This window comes from Cydia splendana, chromosome 11 (assembly GCF_910591565.1).
Source record: "Cydia splendana chromosome 11, ilCydSple1.2, whole genome shotgun sequence".
Classification (NCBI taxonomy): domain Eukaryota; kingdom Metazoa; phylum Arthropoda; class Insecta; order Lepidoptera; family Tortricidae; genus Cydia; species Cydia splendana.
The window spans coordinates 20,440,003-20,457,943 of record NC_085970.1 but is presented as its reverse complement, the minus strand read 5'-3'; the positions used below and the strand labels follow the sequence as shown (position 1 = coordinate 20,457,943).

The 17,941-nt window shown below is 36.6% G+C and overlaps 1 protein-coding gene across 1 annotated transcript; it reads left to right on the top strand.

The window, feature by feature from the left end:
• Positions 1–13,525: 13,525 nt before the first annotated feature.
• Positions 13,526–17,023, top strand: LOC134795085 (uncharacterized). The gene is made up of 3 exons (XM_063766920.1): positions 13,526–13,976; positions 14,264–14,442; positions 15,460–17,023. The coding sequence occupies exons 1-3, from the start codon at positions 13,808–13,810 to the stop codon at positions 15,811–15,813; spliced, it is 702 nt and encodes a 233-aa protein (XP_063622990.1). The 5' UTR covers positions 13,526–13,807; the 3' UTR covers positions 15,814–17,023.
• Positions 17,024–17,941: the final 918 nt, after the last annotated feature.

Genomic DNA, 17,941 nt, shown 5'->3' with positions numbered 1-17,941 from the left:
TGGACATTTGTTGCTAATAAGCGTGGAACCACAAATATCCCCGCCACCGTTTCTTATAATGACGTAACCACCAGTGACCCTGCCGAGGTGTGTGACTTATTTTCTGACTTCTTTCAATCTGTTTTTGCGCCGTCTAATACTTCCCCTGACTTCGATCCTCACGGATCAACAACTAGCCCATCTAATGTTCATATTAATGATGTTCACATACCGATCCATCTTGTCAAACGCGCCTTGAAAACTGTTGATACATCGAAAAGTTCTGGATCTGATAACATCCCCCCAATATTCCTAAAAAATGTAGCTGACAATATTTCACATCCTCTGTATTACATTTATAATAGCTGCCTTAAAGAAGGTACCTTTCCTGATGTCTGGAAAATCGCAAGAGTTGTCCCTGTCCACAAGGGAGGTTCAAAGAAAGACGTAAAAAATTACCGGCCTATTTCACTTCTTCCCGTATTATCCAAACTTTTCGAGAAACTGGTTCATGATCAGATTTATCCAAGTTTACACAACATTATCCTCCCACAGCAACATGGCTTTGTCAAGAAAAGATCAACAACAACAAACCTAATTCTATATACCTCATACCTTTTCAGAAGTTTGGACATAAATAAACGTGTTGATAGTATATACACGGACTTCTGCAAAGCTTTCGACAGAGTAGATCACCAAATTCTGTTAGAAAAAATATACTTCAATGGCATTCGTGGAAATTTGTGGAGGTGGTTTAGGTCATACATTACAAACCGCACACAAAAAGTTGCAGTCAACGGATATGAGTCTAAGTGTGTCCATGTAACTTCTGGAGTCCCACAAGGGTCTATATTAGGGCCTTTGTTATTCACCCTGTTTATTAATGACATAGACAGTTGTTTTAAATTTTGTAACTTTTTACTTTATGCCGACGATCTTAAAATCTATCATATTGTTGAAAATGAAGAGGACCGTTTCAAATTCCAAAATGATTTAAACCGACTCGGCGAGTATTGTCACAAAAATAAACTGTGTTTTAGCTTGCCTAAATGCAAACAAATTACTTTTACCAAAAAACTCCACATCCTTCCCACTTCCTACACCCTTAGCGGATCGGCTCTCGAAAAAGTCTCGGTAATAAAAGATCTTGGTGTCAATTTAGACTCAAAACTACATTTAGATTGTCATATCAGTCATATCATCGGTAAAGCGTATAAAATGTACGGTTTTATCATGCGTCTCGGTACGGATTTTAAACAACCCTCAACTTACCTCTATTTATATAAGTCGCTGGTTAGGTCACAAATAGAATATGCCGTGTCAATATGGAATCCTTTCTATGATAAGTACAAAAGCTCAATAGAGACTGTTCAAAAGAAATTCTTGCGTGCCATGCATTTCCGATGTTGCCGATCGCGTTTAAGTTACCAACAGCTTCTTGATAAGTACAAATTACTCAACTTACAAAACCGACGCCTCCTTCTGGACGCGATGGTCCTTTATAATCTATGTCATAACAAATTTGACTGTCCAAGCCTGAGCGGGACTATTTGCTACCGCGTACCGACGAGGGCGCGGGAGCGCGCTGCACGTAAGCACCAGCTGTTTGCAGACTCGCGCTTCCGCACCCACGCTGGAGAACGAGATCCCCTATACAGGCTGGTTAAATGTTACAATTTGTATTTTAATGATATTGATATTTTCATGTTCTCTGATAATGTGTATAAAAAAAAATTGATTCAATTGCTTCAAACAAAACATAATTAAAAGTTGCTCCCATGGGCCAAGCTGTTTTAACTGTTTACTCGCTCATTAAACTGTATAAGACTACTTCTGCCAATATGAATTTGTAATTGCATCCACAAACCTATTTTGTAATCTTATCTTTGTTAATTTTACTTTTACAATTTTTACATACATCATTTATATTGTTACCTTGCGCTATATACATTGTAGATTTATCAGTAGGTAATCTAGTAATCTGTGGACGATGTTGTTGGTCTCACACTTTATTATCATTTGTACTCTATTTCTGTGTTTGAACCCTGTGTGTTACTGTTTATTGTCCCAAATAAATTGAAAAAAAAAAAAAAAAAAAAAAAAAAAATGTTTAACGTAACCGTATCTTTACTGGAGTATAGGTACAGCCAGGGTTCAGCATCAGCTCTATCTTGGGTACTACTTTCCTAAGTAATCATCAAGACGAGTTGCATGACCAAAACAGCGTGTGCCTATGTTGTATAAAACCCGAGCTCAATTAGGCACTGTCAGGGTTCAGCATCAGCTATCTAGCTTGGGTACTGGTCTACCCAATGATCATCATGACGAGTCGGATGTCCAAAACAGCGTGTGTCTATGTATGATGCACCAAACCCGAGCTCCACTAGGTACTACCAGGGTTCGGCATCAGCTCTATCTTGGGTACTACTCTCCTAAGTGCTCATCAAGATGTGTCGGATGACCAAACCATAATGTGCCTTTGTTACACCAAACCTGAATTCCACTAGGTACTGCCAGTGCCAGGGTTCTGGGTCATTTTGCTGAACTACACGCCGACGTTGCAATTGGGGTGCAGTTGGCGTGCAGTTCCCATACAAGTTGAAGTCGGGTTGTAGTCCGTCTGTATCGGCCCTAAGTCACTGAAGTTTGTATTAATATGCTTATCTTTATTTATAATTTTAGCAGTTCCAAGTTACACTAAACTCACTAAAGGCGCCTTTCATTAATTACGTAAGACAATTTTTGCCAGTTTTTGACCCCCTCCCGCCCCTATGTAAGAAATAATAAGAATAGGCTGACCCCCTCTCCCTCCCACCAATATAATTTATTTTCCATAAAATATTTTTATGAATGTTTATTTGTACCTGTACAAAGGTACTTGAGCTCGTTTAAGCTAAGTCTGCACCGTGTCTGATAGCATAGAGTGTCAAAGTATTATTTTAAACGTCATAATTTCATAGAAATTTAAAAAAAATATCGCATCTTTGTGATCTTACGTATGAACTATGAAAACCCCCTCCCACCCCCTTGGAAGAAAAAATAAGATATGTTCGACCCCCCTCCACCCCAAAATCGTCTTACGTAATAAATGAATGGCGCCAAAACTTCTTGGCGGTTTCTCGGACTGACAATACCCGATTTAATTTGCTAACACAACATGAGTAACATGACTGATCAGTTCATCAGCGTCACAGAACAGAACATACGAGTAAATTGACCTCCGCAGTGAATATACTATGATTGTTCTAGTAGGTATTCACAGAAATTTAATTGCTAATTTGGGAATCAAACCAAGCGAAGCGAGGTGGGTTGAATCCAAAATTTTAACCAACTTTTGTATTTATCGTTGTTAATGGCGTAAGCGCTATCGACATTATTGAAATTGAAAACACCACATAGGTATCGTATTGTCTGAGTATCCACAACACAAGCCTTCTTGAGCTTCCTGTGGGGCTTAGTCAATTTGTATAAGAATGTCCAATATTTTACTACTAACGCCATCTGTTAGAGAAATAAATAATTGACATTAGCACGAATGTTAATTCATTATTTTGCCAACAGGTGGCGCTAGTAATAATACAAAGTGTTATTACTTTATTTTATTTTTTTATTAGGTTTATAAAATGATATTTTTATGTTTGATAACACATCTAGACATGAATTTAAATTACTATGTTAAATCTCAAACCTAAAAAAAAAGTTGCCTCCAGAATCTCGCGAACTGAATTGACAGGTCAATGTGCACAAATCACTGACTTAATATTAGAAATAGACACACAGAGCGGAACAAAAACGTCAACAAAATGTGGGTCAGAATGACAGTAGCGGCAAATTTGCATTGATGATAAAAACGCTTACGTAAATTTTGAGTCAAGATAAATGTTTTGTACGGAAAAGAACTTACTGTCGTAAGCATTAAGTGTCAAATTTGTAAACATTAGTACCAACACTGTTAAAACTTTAAGTCCGATGGCACTAAACGTAACTTCACCTTTGTATTTACGTCAAACAACGTCAAATGAGAATAATGAACGAATGGAGTCCCTTTGGTACATTTTAATAGGTATTACTGTACAGAAAAACCAAAGTAATAAATGAATCAATTTAATTTGATCGGGAGTTCAAATAAAATTAATTCATGGTAACAACCCGTTTAAGTTACATAAAACAAATTTATTTTTAATAAGTAAGTATATATAGGTACGTCTTTAAATACTATTTTCCTTGAAATAAATTCAACTTATTAAATAACTGTGTATTTTAGATCTACATAATGTTCGCACTTTCGTTCTTTGCAATATAGTGCACGGGGATATTCAGGTCGCTACTGGTACTGATTGGTTATGGTCTTTATCAAGAAATTCCTGTGGTTGTCACTGTGTTCAGACAGGTTTAACATTTACAGTTAGTCGATGTAAGCCCTTATTGGTCGTGTATATGTCGGAAACAAGGAAATGCGCCGAACACACAAGTGCCGTTTTGCCTTGTTTAAAACTGCATCACCCCTATCTCTTGCTATAATAGCAGTACACTCAGCACGTCGCATAGGTTTTCTTGGAAATCTTGAATTTAAACATAATATTATATCTTACGAATTCCATATAAAAATAAAAAAAGTATTGACCTCACATCGACTCATTAGATTTTTGTTCCTTCACATCCCTTCTTTGGTACTAACAAAATAATTTATACAAAACCATGAAATTACCACCAGATTACATAAATTATGTAATGCTATCCAAAGAACTAACCGAAAGAAATACATTCCAAGCTTTTTCCTTATTTTATCATTGTTATTTTTGCATATTTTGACGACCATTTTACGACATTGTTGACAACTTCACATTTGAGCGGTCTATACAAGACTAAACGAAAAAGTAACGCGTGATCTGTTTTAACGTTACTTTTGCGGGGCCATTTTTTGCGGCTGATTGGGTATCCAGTTCTTATTCTATATCAATGGCACAAATGATACCACAGTTTGGCCAGTGCTGTTCATATCGATATTTTCAAAAAAGTTTGAATTAGAGAATATAGCGAGAATTCACCGCTAGGGGCGCTACTGTGGCGCGGTCAGTTAAAATGTATATTTAAATTAAATTAAATTAAATAAATTAAAGGATATTTAATAAACATATTGTATATAAATAAATATTTTATTTTATTTATTTGTTAGGAAAACTTACAGCTAGAGTAACAAGTTAGGTAATAATAATAATGTAGAAACAGTGATTTTGGCTCAAAATACAAATAAGTTCAGCCCAGACGGGAAAAAATTTCGTACAATGTGATTAATTTATCATTTAATTTGTGTGGTGTGGACGCTAAAATTAAATCGTCTCGGTGATCCCTATTGCTTCGATTGTAAAGACCAGTCCCTAAACTGGAATAATATTAACATCAATAAATTGCTCTGATAATTAGATTAAGATAATATGTACCTAATAACTATTCATAAGTGCTTGTTCCTAGGCCTACATGAATAAAGTATATTTTGACTTTGATTTTGTCTGGACATTCAAGTTGACAATTAGGTCAGAATTTAAATAATTATGGATCAATCTCATCTACCGGCCACATGTCCAACTGAAATCACCAATTTTAGATTTATGTTGACAACCGAGCTCTTGAAATAAACAACTTGCCCCCAAACCTGCATACTAACATTGAAATTTATCAATTTCGCATCCGCACCTCTTGATTTGATCGGTAACGTCACAATCTTACAATCGAATCTACCACTTTTCTCGTCGCATTCATATAAATCGAAATCGTTTGTGACCCCTATACAATTATCGCAGGGTAGAACCTAAGTCCAATCTTACTTATCGATATAATTTTATCGACATATACTCGTGCCTATTTTTTCTTTGCTATTCGTATCATTTTATTTGTCAAACTCATGTCAATTTACTTCGCGAGATTCTGGAGGCGATAACAGTGCGATAGTTTTTCCGTAAAGTGTACCACAAGAATGCATAGTTTGTCGAATAGTGATAGGGCTCGCTTCACTCGCCCTAATAAAACTTGCAGTTTTTGTTAATAAAAATATACAATGACAGAAGTTTGTTTACTTCATGAATCTAGTATTAAACTGGATTGTCTGGATTGGGCATGAGTGGTGGGGATAACTGACAGAACGGGATAGTCTTACGTATCTTAACGAGATACACTTATAGAACTTTCAGTAGGAGTAGCAGAGAAAGCGCTATTATTGTTTGTCCTTATCACAGTCTCACATATTTTTTGTTCCCCACCATTTTTTTAGTATGGATAATGGTGGGCAACAAATAAATTCGACCAATTACAGTGTCGCATTTGCGTATGTTTTGTCCCTCACGGAGGCACTCGTATTTATTTATTTAATCGTATGGCATGCATGATTAGGCAATCAGAGAATAGCTTTGAGGTTGTTAAGCCAGGCAACTACGTCGGGTGTCAGGGCATCCAGATCCTCAGCTGGGCCAGGATAGGAGTGAAGAGGGCAGCGCCGCAATATGTGCTCAGTGGTTTGTTCTTCTTCGCCGCACTCGCAGAGGGGAGACTCCTTCCAACCCCACTTATGTTGGAAATAATTACAACGGCCGTGACCTGTTCTCATCCTATTTAGACGGCACCAGATCTTACGAGGTAGGTGAAACCCTTTTGGTTTTCTCGTCGGGTCTGAAAGATAGGGTGTCTTTTCCAGCCGTAGCAGTAGACCAGTCAGCTTTCCACCTATCCGAGATGTTGAAGTCGCTTAGGCCTGGCGCTATAGCACAGGGTGGGTTTCGAGAAACCAAACGTTGTGGAGGAGGGTGGCAGAACTCTTGGCAGGCACGCGTATACCACTTATTACGATCCTACCTTCTATGGTTTACTTTTTACAAGACAGGGCTATAACCAGAGGTGCGAAACTCCTGACTTCGGTCAAACTCGGTTCCGCTCGGCTCAGCATTGCTCCGAGCAATTATTAGGGTTGGCACCACTTGACTTCCTTTTGCGTGCACGACCACAGATAAGATAATCACTTGATTTTTGACAACCCTAAATAGCCGAAAGGGATAGTGCCATATATTAGAAAGGGACAGCATGATTCGACCTTGAACCGCTGTCAAACTTCGTTTTTGTAGGAAGTTTCCTTTCTGTACGGTAGTACTATTAATTATTCTGTGCTATAACCGCGAAAATCGAAGTTCGAAAATTGCTTCGATTTTCGATTTTCGCGGTTATAGCCCAGGTGTCAAAGGTTCCCGTTTCTGCCACGACTCCGTACCATAATAATATAGAGATGAAACGGGGGAGGGGCCAAATGACCGAACGAGATACACTTATAGAACTTTCAGTAGGAGTAGCAGAGAAAGCGATATTATTCCTTGTCTTTGTCACAGTCTCACTTTTTTTTTTGTTGCCCACCATACATTTATTACGGTCTATGGTGGGCAAGAAATAACCCGACCGAATTACGTAGATTGTTTTTGGTATATTGTCAGGAATGTTAAAGCGTGTTTTTAATATTGTCGCATTGCGTATGTTTTGTCCCTCACCTTCTATGGTCTTGAATTACGTTTTGCGGTTTAGAGCGCTGTCACTGCAACTATATAATTTGGACTATTGATCATGAAGTTATAAGATGGAGTGAACTGTCACTTTTTTTGCCATACTAAATTTCACCTTATCACCGAGCCAGAAAGACGTTCTTACCAGACTAGAGAAAACGGTCCACTTGAGATAGCAAAGGTGGGTCGCGGTGTCTCACTCGCACATGTTGCCAATGTTAAAAATATACCATTGTGGTAGTTTTTATATCAATATACTACTGAAATTAAATACCTTCTTATATTATTTAAGTGCTATATTTAGAGTAAGGTTCTGATATCTTTTAAGAAATTTGTAAATAATTATGATGTCAATATTATTAACTGATTTAACCAAGCATGTGCACAACAAAAAAAAATATTAATTTTGATATGGTAGACATTGTAGTAACTTTGAATATTAATTGGTATCCCTAACGTGTGATGACATGTTATCAAAAACGTGAATGAAAAATTTCTTAAAAATTGTGAATAAATGTTGCGTTAAAGGTTGTAGGAGTGAAAGAATTTCTAATTGTGGAATATTGTTTCAAAAGGAAGCCACAATTATTACATTTTGCGATAAAAATACAAGTCAACATTGTCAAACTCATTAGGGTGACCATGATGTCGGCACGATGAGAATCAGTGTTAAGTACACAATTCTTATTACGTACTTAAAAGTAAGTTTATATGAATAGGTAGGTATTTATTTCGGCATGTTTAAATTGGTGAAATGAGAGCCAATACAGAATAAATAATTGCCAAAATTGAAATCCAAAGTCCTTAAACATTACAGACACATTTATACATTGTTTTAATAATAAAAAAACACATTGATAATAAAAGAAAAATAGAACTTTATGGTAATTTACTGACTTTTGGGACGATACCAGAAACGTTACTGGGAATTTACCCTCTTTGGAAAATTTAATGGGAACGGCACATCACTAGTTTCTTTACATTTCACGACTCTTCTCTTTTCGCACAGATGTTCTACCACCGTGAACACCGAGGTTCGCAAATTGCGGGCATCTTTTACTTTTACTCCTATAAAAGAGTAATTACAGAGACAGAGAAAGATGCTCGTCAAACGATGCAAACTTCAGTGTCTATGCTCCAGTGACAAGCGTCCTAGTTAAAAACTATAGCAAACGGGCGTAGCGGTCCCACGCGACCCTGTGGTAGTGGCGGATTTGCCCTAAGGCCGAGTAGGCCCGGGCCTAGGGCGGCCAGATATTTTAAGCGGCAGTCTATACGATGGGTGCTGAGAAAGGGGCGGCTAGTGCTTGCTATGAAGGGCCTGGGACCTAACGCGGCAAAGACTGTAAAAAGCTCTCAGGACAGTGGGGGTGTCCTGAGAGCCTACCCCGAGCCGCTTTCGACGTGTTGCCTCTTTGTAGCACTTTCGTACGTAAGTGTGACAGAGGGGCGACACGTCGAACGCGGTTCGCGGTAGACCCTCTGGTTCTGTCAGCATATCTGTCTCTCTATCTCTCTCACTCATACCTGTATTCTTGACAGACGTTACGGCGGACCACCTTCCTGAGGATCGACCATGTTCGTGGTCCAGCATCTACGCCTATTAATAACAGTTTTTAGAACAACTAAATTAAGTACCTAAGGTTGTGTGAAGCGTTGTACAGAAGAGAAAAAAAAACTATATCCATCCTTTTTTAGGCCATAATACTAGTACAGCGAAAAGACAGTATGATTCTTTATAACTAATATAACTATGCACGAATAAGAAAAGATCCTGGCCAAACTATATATTCAATGTTATCCTAAAGGCCCGTTCGCACGGCAGCTTTTTCAACGCGCGTTAAAAAAGCGTTTGAATGACACAAATGGATAACCATGTATGTATTCACACGAAGGCGGTTTTTAAGCGCGGCGCTTTTTTATCGAGCACTGTTCGATTTTCGGCGTTGAGCGTTGGCGTCAAATTGAATAGAGCATACGGAACTCCGTGTATCTGTTCTCACAAGCGTTAAAAAAGCGCCGGCGCTGCTGTCAGTTGGCTGTCAAGTGTCAATTTTTGGTGTCAATCGTCAAGATTATTATTAGTTTCACCTTAAAAATGTCAACTTATGCTTACAAATTCCTGAAATATTCAAGCTATATTCAAATAATACGTCGTAATAGCAAATAAAGTATGGCTTTGCTGAGATACGTACGTGGCAGTACGATTCACAAGTGATTTTTAAGCGTTCATATGAACACAAATATTGGAAACGGTAAAAAAGCGCCAACGTCGGGTTTTAACGCAACGCTTTTTAAGCTGTCGTGCGAATGGGGCCTAATATCCCACATACATATGACTTATGGTCACCCTAATTAGAAAGAGATGCAACGGCCCACCTTGACTTCTCATGTGGACACACTTTTTGGCTAATGTACACTATCCGGGTTACTCTCTAGGTCCGTGCTATTGATACTCTGCTTCTGCTCAGTGTTGCCAACTTGGCATAAATGATGCCAGATCTGGCATAATTTCACTCACTTTGGCACCAAAATTTTACATTTAGCATCTGGCATATTTTTTAGCATAATTTAGTCTAAGCCAAGTTTGCACCAACTTGGCAGCAACAATATGCGCCATCACCTTATGTGGTTCTTATTAGCTACATACATTTACAGAGGGTCGATAATGAAAATTTCGTGCAACTACCTCTTTTACTCCAATTAAGGCGTAATTAGATTGACAGAGAGTTGCTAGAAATTCTCGATTTTCGATATTCGCGGTTATACGTCTGAAACGGAGAAGCTTTGCTCGCATTTTGAGCTCACTTGGTCAATAATGAGGTGCCGTATGATTTTTGATTTGAATAAAAAAAATTGAGGATATACTTCATGATGGCAGAAGTGCTGAACCACCGCCAGTTTTTTTTTTATCTTTTAATTTCCAAGTTTTGCCCATTCGAAGTTAACAGTGGGGTTAAATTCCTGCTTGTACAAAATCAGACCTAACTTTTTTTCTATAAAAGGTAACGAAATAATTATTACTTTTTTTGATTAGGTAAGAAATGTGGATATTATACTGTATGACAAAATTTATCTGAATTAACTACAAAAAAAATGGTGACCACCCGAAGTGTATACCTAATTGGTCAATTATTGCAATTTTAAATCGGTTCTTGTGCCAACCCTGGTGCATATCAAATATTACTTTTTTCTGAAATATAAAGTACTTGCCGTGTTCATCTTGTAAAATAAATATAATTGTGTTAGATCAATTACTTCTAATAGAAAAATATAAGTGAAAATTGAGAAATTCGAAAAATGCTCATGTTTGACTCTAAAAAAATCCACGTGGAAGATAAAATAAAAATTTGATTTTAGTCAGCAAATATAGCTGATATCTTCGTTAATTAGATTTAGAAAAAAAAGTTTTGTTATTTTGCCTATTTTTTGAAATATGATTTTTTAAACTGCTCATCTCATACATTTTCGCTCTTGTTGTATTTATGCAGATTAAAATACATATGACCTTAAACTTATAAATATGAATGAATTCGATGGAAAAATATAAATAAAATCCAGACGATTGAAATTTACTTTATATATTTATACAAAAAAAAAAATCATTTGCAAACCTTTGCTACTTCAAAATTTTCTGAAGTTGAATAACGTCGCACTTTTAATTCACCACTTCATTATCTCCTAGATAAATACGATTTCCTATAGAACTTCGATAAGGATTATTGGGCCGTTTACTTATTACCCATGTAACATGCAAATAAAGCTTGTTAACAAGTCAGGAGGCGTCGGTTATTCACTATACGGCCATGGTATAATAATATACTCCGCCTGGTACTCTATTCCCGTCTTTTCTAGGTCACCTAACTGACACAAGCCTACGTCATCATGCGACAGCGCTATATGATAATATGCGATAGCGCTATACATAGCGGCCATGTTATTGTGACGTAGGCCTGTGTCACTCTGGGAATAGAAGACCATGTTTTATTAGACCATGTACACGGCTAAATTAAGAAACATTCGCAAGTGATTCACAATCCTTGTCAGGTAACAGTGCATTGTCGAATTTCTACCCTCATTAAATTTACAAATGAAATTATTGCCATGTCAAAAAAAATATTTGAACATAAAAAACGTAAATAATATCCGTATGACCAATTACCGTCCCATTTTTATTAATTTATAACATAAAACATTTTGTATCGATAGTTGTAAAAAGTAGCATGTTAAAAAAATCATATTTCAAAAAATAGGCAAAATAACAAAACTTTTTTTTCTAAATATAATTAACGAAATTATCAGCTATATTTTCTGACTACAATCAAATTTTTATTTTCTCTTCCACATGGATTTTTTTAGAGTCAAACACGAGCATTTTTCGAATTTCTCAATTTTCACTTATATTTTTCTATTAGAAGTAATTGATCTAACACAATTATATTTATTTTACAAGATGAACACGGCAAGTACATTATATTTCAGAAAAAAGTAATATTTGATATGCACCAGGGTTGGCACAAGAACCATTTTAAAATTGCAATAATTGACCAATTAGGTGTACACTTCGGGTGGTCACCATTTTTTTGTAGTTAATTCAGATAAATTTTGTCATACAGTATAATATCCACATTTCTTACCTAATCAAAAAAAGTAATAATTATTTCGTTACCTTTTATAGAAAAAAAGTTTGGTCTGATTTTGTACAAGCAAGAATTTGACCCCACTGCTAACTTCGAATGGGCAAATATTGGAAATTAAAAGATAAAAAAAAAACTGGTGGTGGTTCAGCACTTCTGCCACCATGAAATATACCCTCAATTTTTTTTATGCAAATCAAAAATCATGCGGCACACTTTTTAATTCAAATTTGTTGAAATCACATGGAATGACCCTACGTCATCATGCTGTTTACAGGTTCTCAAACTTTGAAATGTGGGAGAATTTTAACCAACGGTGAAAATTATTTTAACGGCATTAATTTTAAGTTATTCATGTAGAAACATAGTAAAATAAAACAAATCTAATGTATTAAATTAAACTTTATTTATCTATACAAGACAAACGTTTAAAAAACTAATTCACAGTTACACATTAATTACCAAGCTTACGACGTGAAAAGTTTGGAAAACACTGCGACTGCTGACACTGCGCGAGAAGGAAATAACAATTAACACGCGTTCGACAAGGATGACGGTCTGAGCGGCTACCGCGAAAACCGAAATTCGCAAATTGCGGGGATCTTTCTCTTTTACTCCAATGAAGGCGTAATTAGAGTGACAGAGAAAAATCCCCGCAATTTGCGTACTTCGATTTTCGCGGTTATAGCCCAGGGCATGAAGTTATCTAGATCCGAATTGTCAAATGTCCACAGCGCTATCCTGTGTTGCCAGTAGTATAAACAGAATTACCCGAAAGTCTGAAATTTCTTTCGTGAATCGGAAGATATTGCTAACAAGTAATTAAAAATGACGTGTTATTGTAAAATTTAAGCTAAAATACATATAAATGAAAATTATAAAATTATAAAGAAATATTTTAACTTATTAACCGTAGGTATAATGTACCCATGTAACAGGTTATGTTGAAATAAAGTGGCAATGTTATTGTGACGTAATCGCGTGTCACTCTGGGAATGGAAGACCATGTTTTATTAGACCATGGCCAAACAACAGCAAACTCGTAACCGTCGTAACTAAAGTCTGTCAAGCCATTTCCGTTAGTAAACAAAAATGACAAATAAAAAAAAAAGTAGGCGCGAAGGATTATCATCCCATAGAAAATTTGAATTTCGCGCCTTTTTCTACTGACAAAGTACGGTGTTTTTTAGTGAATATCTTTAGACACCATATTATTTTAAGTATCTATTTTCAGTATTTTCAAGTGATATTTTAGCATATTTCATAAAACTTTGGCATAATCTAGACATTAGTCTAGCATTTTTTCAAAATTCGAGATGGCAACACTGCTTCTGCTGCGTAGTATTAATTTTATTAATTATTAGGTATTGTGTCTGCGATGTGATAATGTCGGATCACGCCCCGAAGTGCGCCCTAGATTTTTAGAATAAATATCAAATATCATCGCTACAGCGTTCCATTTGCATTGATTGCATTGTCCTGCCGGTGCCGGCCCAGCGCTGCAACCCAAAACGGCATTTCTGTGTAGCTGCCTTCATTAAATCGTACATCGAATCATTACATTAGTAAAGAGACAATTGTGTTTAGCTTTAATCATTTCCTTGCCTCTGTAATCTTTAACGATTTGACTGTTAGCTTTTTTAGTGTTGTGAAATGCCGCGAAAACCGTGTTATTGGACGCGAAAATTAGAGCTGGATCTCGTCGAGTTCGTGCGACAAAGAGACTTCATTTGGAAACCATTTGGAAACACTAACCATCACATACAGCAGAAGTACAAGGCCTATGCTGAGTTTGCTGCGAAACTGGGCGGTGGATTTACTGGTAGGTAACTCGTTTGTTTGTTAACTTTGGGTACCGTAAAACACTATAACATTGCCCTTTCAACATAACTTTGCCCACCACGTTACCATTCAGTAGAAGCGAAATAACTTAAAAGTATAGTACAGATACGCTTTCTTCAGAAAGTGTCATGTTGGAAGGGCAATGTTATAGTGTTTTACAGTACCTATTAATTTGACCTTATGAATTAATTATCTGGACTCTGACCAAGTGTATTACTGATAATACCTTATTTTTGTAATATGTATTCATGATATTGTCTGTGGCAGCTCGCTCTGTCCGTGATCGCTGGGTGAACATACGAAGTACGTACAACCACAACGTGCGACGTATCGAGCGCTCCAAGGAGACTGCCAAGACTCTTGAAGAGGTATATGTGCCATGCTGGCCACTATGGAAACCGCTGCAGTTTCTCCGGGAAGGTTCTAGAAAAGAGGATGTCTATGAGGTATGAAACATTTAGTTTTTTGTACATTTTTCTCCAACTTTGCCTTGCAGATAACGATTCATTTTAGACTATGATTAATTTCTTGTGAACTATGATTACACATGTGCACAATAATGCACTGTGATTAATTTCTTGCATTTTCAGACGAATTACTTGCAGTTTCAGTCTTGCAAGTGCTGCACATATGAAGCATGCCATACGTTACACATTTTTGGTTCTGAAATTGCAAGAAATTAATTGCAATGCGTTCTAAGCCTAACTCATGTATGTACAGTAGAGTTCAAAAACACTTAAAAAGCCAATTTAAATAGGTATATGCAGTACTTCTATCTAGTGGCTAGGGGTGACTATTGATATTACTACTGACTATTTGGTGCTAAATAATAATCAATTTATATCTATATCTGACTCCGTATATTGAATATATGAGCTGACTAGGCAAAAGCCATATCCGTGTCTACGGCTATGGCCTTTGGCTAGTCAGCTCATATCACAGTGCACGGGCTTTTAAAATTTGAATTGAAAGTCTTTATTTCAGGTCTGTCGGACCATATTCTATTAGTTGTGCTTTTACACTGCGCTTAAAATATTATGTTAGTTGAGTACATAAATTGTAAAACCAGTAAATTAAATTAAAATTATATTACATTAAATTTTAATATGAGCTGACATAGCTAAACTGTTCCATTACTATGCCAATGTTCCATAAGACTTAAACACTGACAATAAGGTTGTGTAAATATATTTTTGGAAATTGTCATGTTTGTGAACTCAATTTGTACACTCTTAGGGGATATTCATAAATTACGTCATTTCAAATTAGGGGGGGGTCTGGACATCGGATGATGGTAGCATGACGTAGGAGGAAACGGGGTCATTCGAAGCATGACTTGGATGATTTTAGGGGGGGGGGGGGGTCAAAAATCGTCAATAAACGAAGACGTAATTTATGGACAGCCCCTTACTCATAATTTCCTATTTTATTTTTTTTATATGTTTTGCTATTTCATTTCACAGGGCTATGCAATGGACTTCAAAGAGACTGACAATGTGGAGGTTAAAGTTGAGTTTGAAGACATGGATGACCCAGAACTTCTACAAATCCGACAGCGAGGCCAGAGAACTGACCGACCTAGACGCAGAGCTCCCATATCTAAAAAGAAAAAGAATACTAAGTGTAAAAAAGTCCTGGACGATCTCCTTATTGCTATGAAGCCGTTAGTGTCCGATGTTCCTTCGGAGACCAATAATTACTGGTTCTTTAGTCGTCATGTCACTGAGCGATTGAACAGTATGAGGGAAGAGGATGCCCTGGCAGCAGGCCAAGAGATCATGAAGCTATTGGAGTGGCCTGTTACTGACATTACTTGAAGACAGCTTGGCTGAGTGGGCTTCTAAACCTCTGTAGAAGTATTGAACTCTTCAGCAGCTACTTTTTGAAATGATGAACACAATATTTTGACGGAAGATTGACTTCACTTGAATTCTGAGTAAATCCTTGAAATGGTACCAAGAATGCAAAACTTAATAAAAAAAATAGAAATCTGTTGTCAGTCTACTAGTTAAGGCTGGCGTCCATTAAAGTCGAATCGCGTCGAATCGAGACGCATTTTTTCCGTGTACGTTCATCACAGACGAATCGAAGCGAGTCGAAGTCACGGGAACCTGTGCTGAGGTCGTGCTTGCTGTGCTGAAGAAATGCTATTGTTTCAAATTCTTTTTGAAGAAGAAGAGTGCGAGAGAACAAGAAAGCGACGAGTGCACAAACACTGGGTACACGATACCGACTATCTTAATGATCGTACAGTTCACGATATTTTTGGACAAGAGATATCAATAATTCTTCGTTCATTTTGAATCTAGATCCGAAAGTATACCTAAACTCAAAATCGAAACCCCCCGTTATCACTCATCCGCTACCCCGCGTCCACTGAGGCGCGCCGAGTCGAGTCGAAACGCGTAGCCGCAGAAATTCGCCTGACGAGCAATGCGCGCGGTAGATTCGAACAGTCCAGTTAAAAGTCTGTGTGTCATTTGCTTGTGGCCATAATTATCCCTTTCTAACTCCTTTTTATGCATTCCTCAGGATGTATTTAGGAGTTCGTCTGTATACAAACAGTTGTTTTTCAGCAAAATAAAAAAATACTTATCTCTTTGGTTTTCTGAATAACACATTCTCTCAACTGTTTTAATATCTGTGTTGTGGCACAAAAAAATTGTCAATTAATCCAAAGATAAAAAAAACTTGTAAGTTCGACAGATGATGTTCTGCCAAAAAAGATTGCTGTTAATAAAGGTAAAATAAAAAAATAGCACACATCTTTGAAATTCGATTAGTAGCTATTGGCGGTTGTTGTTCGTTTTCTTATGTTATCATAATTGGATTGTTTGGGGTAACGAATTCGAAAGAGTTGTCGAATTGCTTTCTATCATTTTCCTAAATTTGTATGAGTAATGAGCCTGTCTATACACCAAAATAGAACTTGAAAGATAATTTAATAAAAGTTAAGAAATCTGCTGTTAGCCTTGCAGTTAGTATAGGTTTGTAATTTACTTGTGATCATAATTACCTTCTCTTGTCGTGTTTTGTCTTGTCTTCCCAATACAGTTGTTATTGAGTAAAAACTTATCGTTTGTAGTTTTCTTTGTAAGGCATATCACCCGAATTATTCAAATTTCTATATTTTAGTAATTCATATTGACAAATCTAAAGGCAGGTCAAATAAACCACACTTTAAAAATTCGTTTAGTAGGTATTGGTGGTGGATTTCCGTTTTCTTTTGTAATGTTTTTTTTTTATCAAAAATGGTTCTTGTCTTTCCTGAATGTGTACAAGTAATGAGCCTGTTTTTACACCCAAATTGAAATTGAAGGATAGTAGAAAAAGTTAAGAAATCTGCTGGCACTGCTGGCAGTTTGTAGAAAGTTTGTAAATTACTTGTGACCATAATAACCCTTTCTAACTCCTTTGTATTCCTTTGATCCTTTATTGAGGTTGTATTAGCCGTCTGTCTTCACAATTCAGATGGGTTAACAACCTGGTCTTTTTGGTTTTCTGGATTGCACATATCTGAATTGCCCAGGGTTTTGAAAACTTTACATTTTGGTACAGTACTTTTAGTCATTCAAATGGACTAGGTACCTAATCCTAAATCCAAAGTAAAAAATCTTTAAAATTATGTAATTCATTGACGTATGCTGTAACCTATGCTTGCCAAAAATGATTGTTATTACTTAATAAAAAAAATATATTTTAAGGTAAAACTGAAACAAAATTTAAAATGGCCTTCATTTTTTAAATTCGTTTAGTAGGTATTAGTGGCGGTTGTTCGTTTTATTTTGTGATGTTTATAGGAATTAACTATCTTTAAATGTACATTTCTCCAGGTTAATTGTGATACCGAATGCGCTAAGTCTTTTAAACAATTGTTCGAGATGACCGTCGTGTTCTTCCTCTGAGAGAGAAGCAACAAGTATGTGATCTAAGAAACAATATACA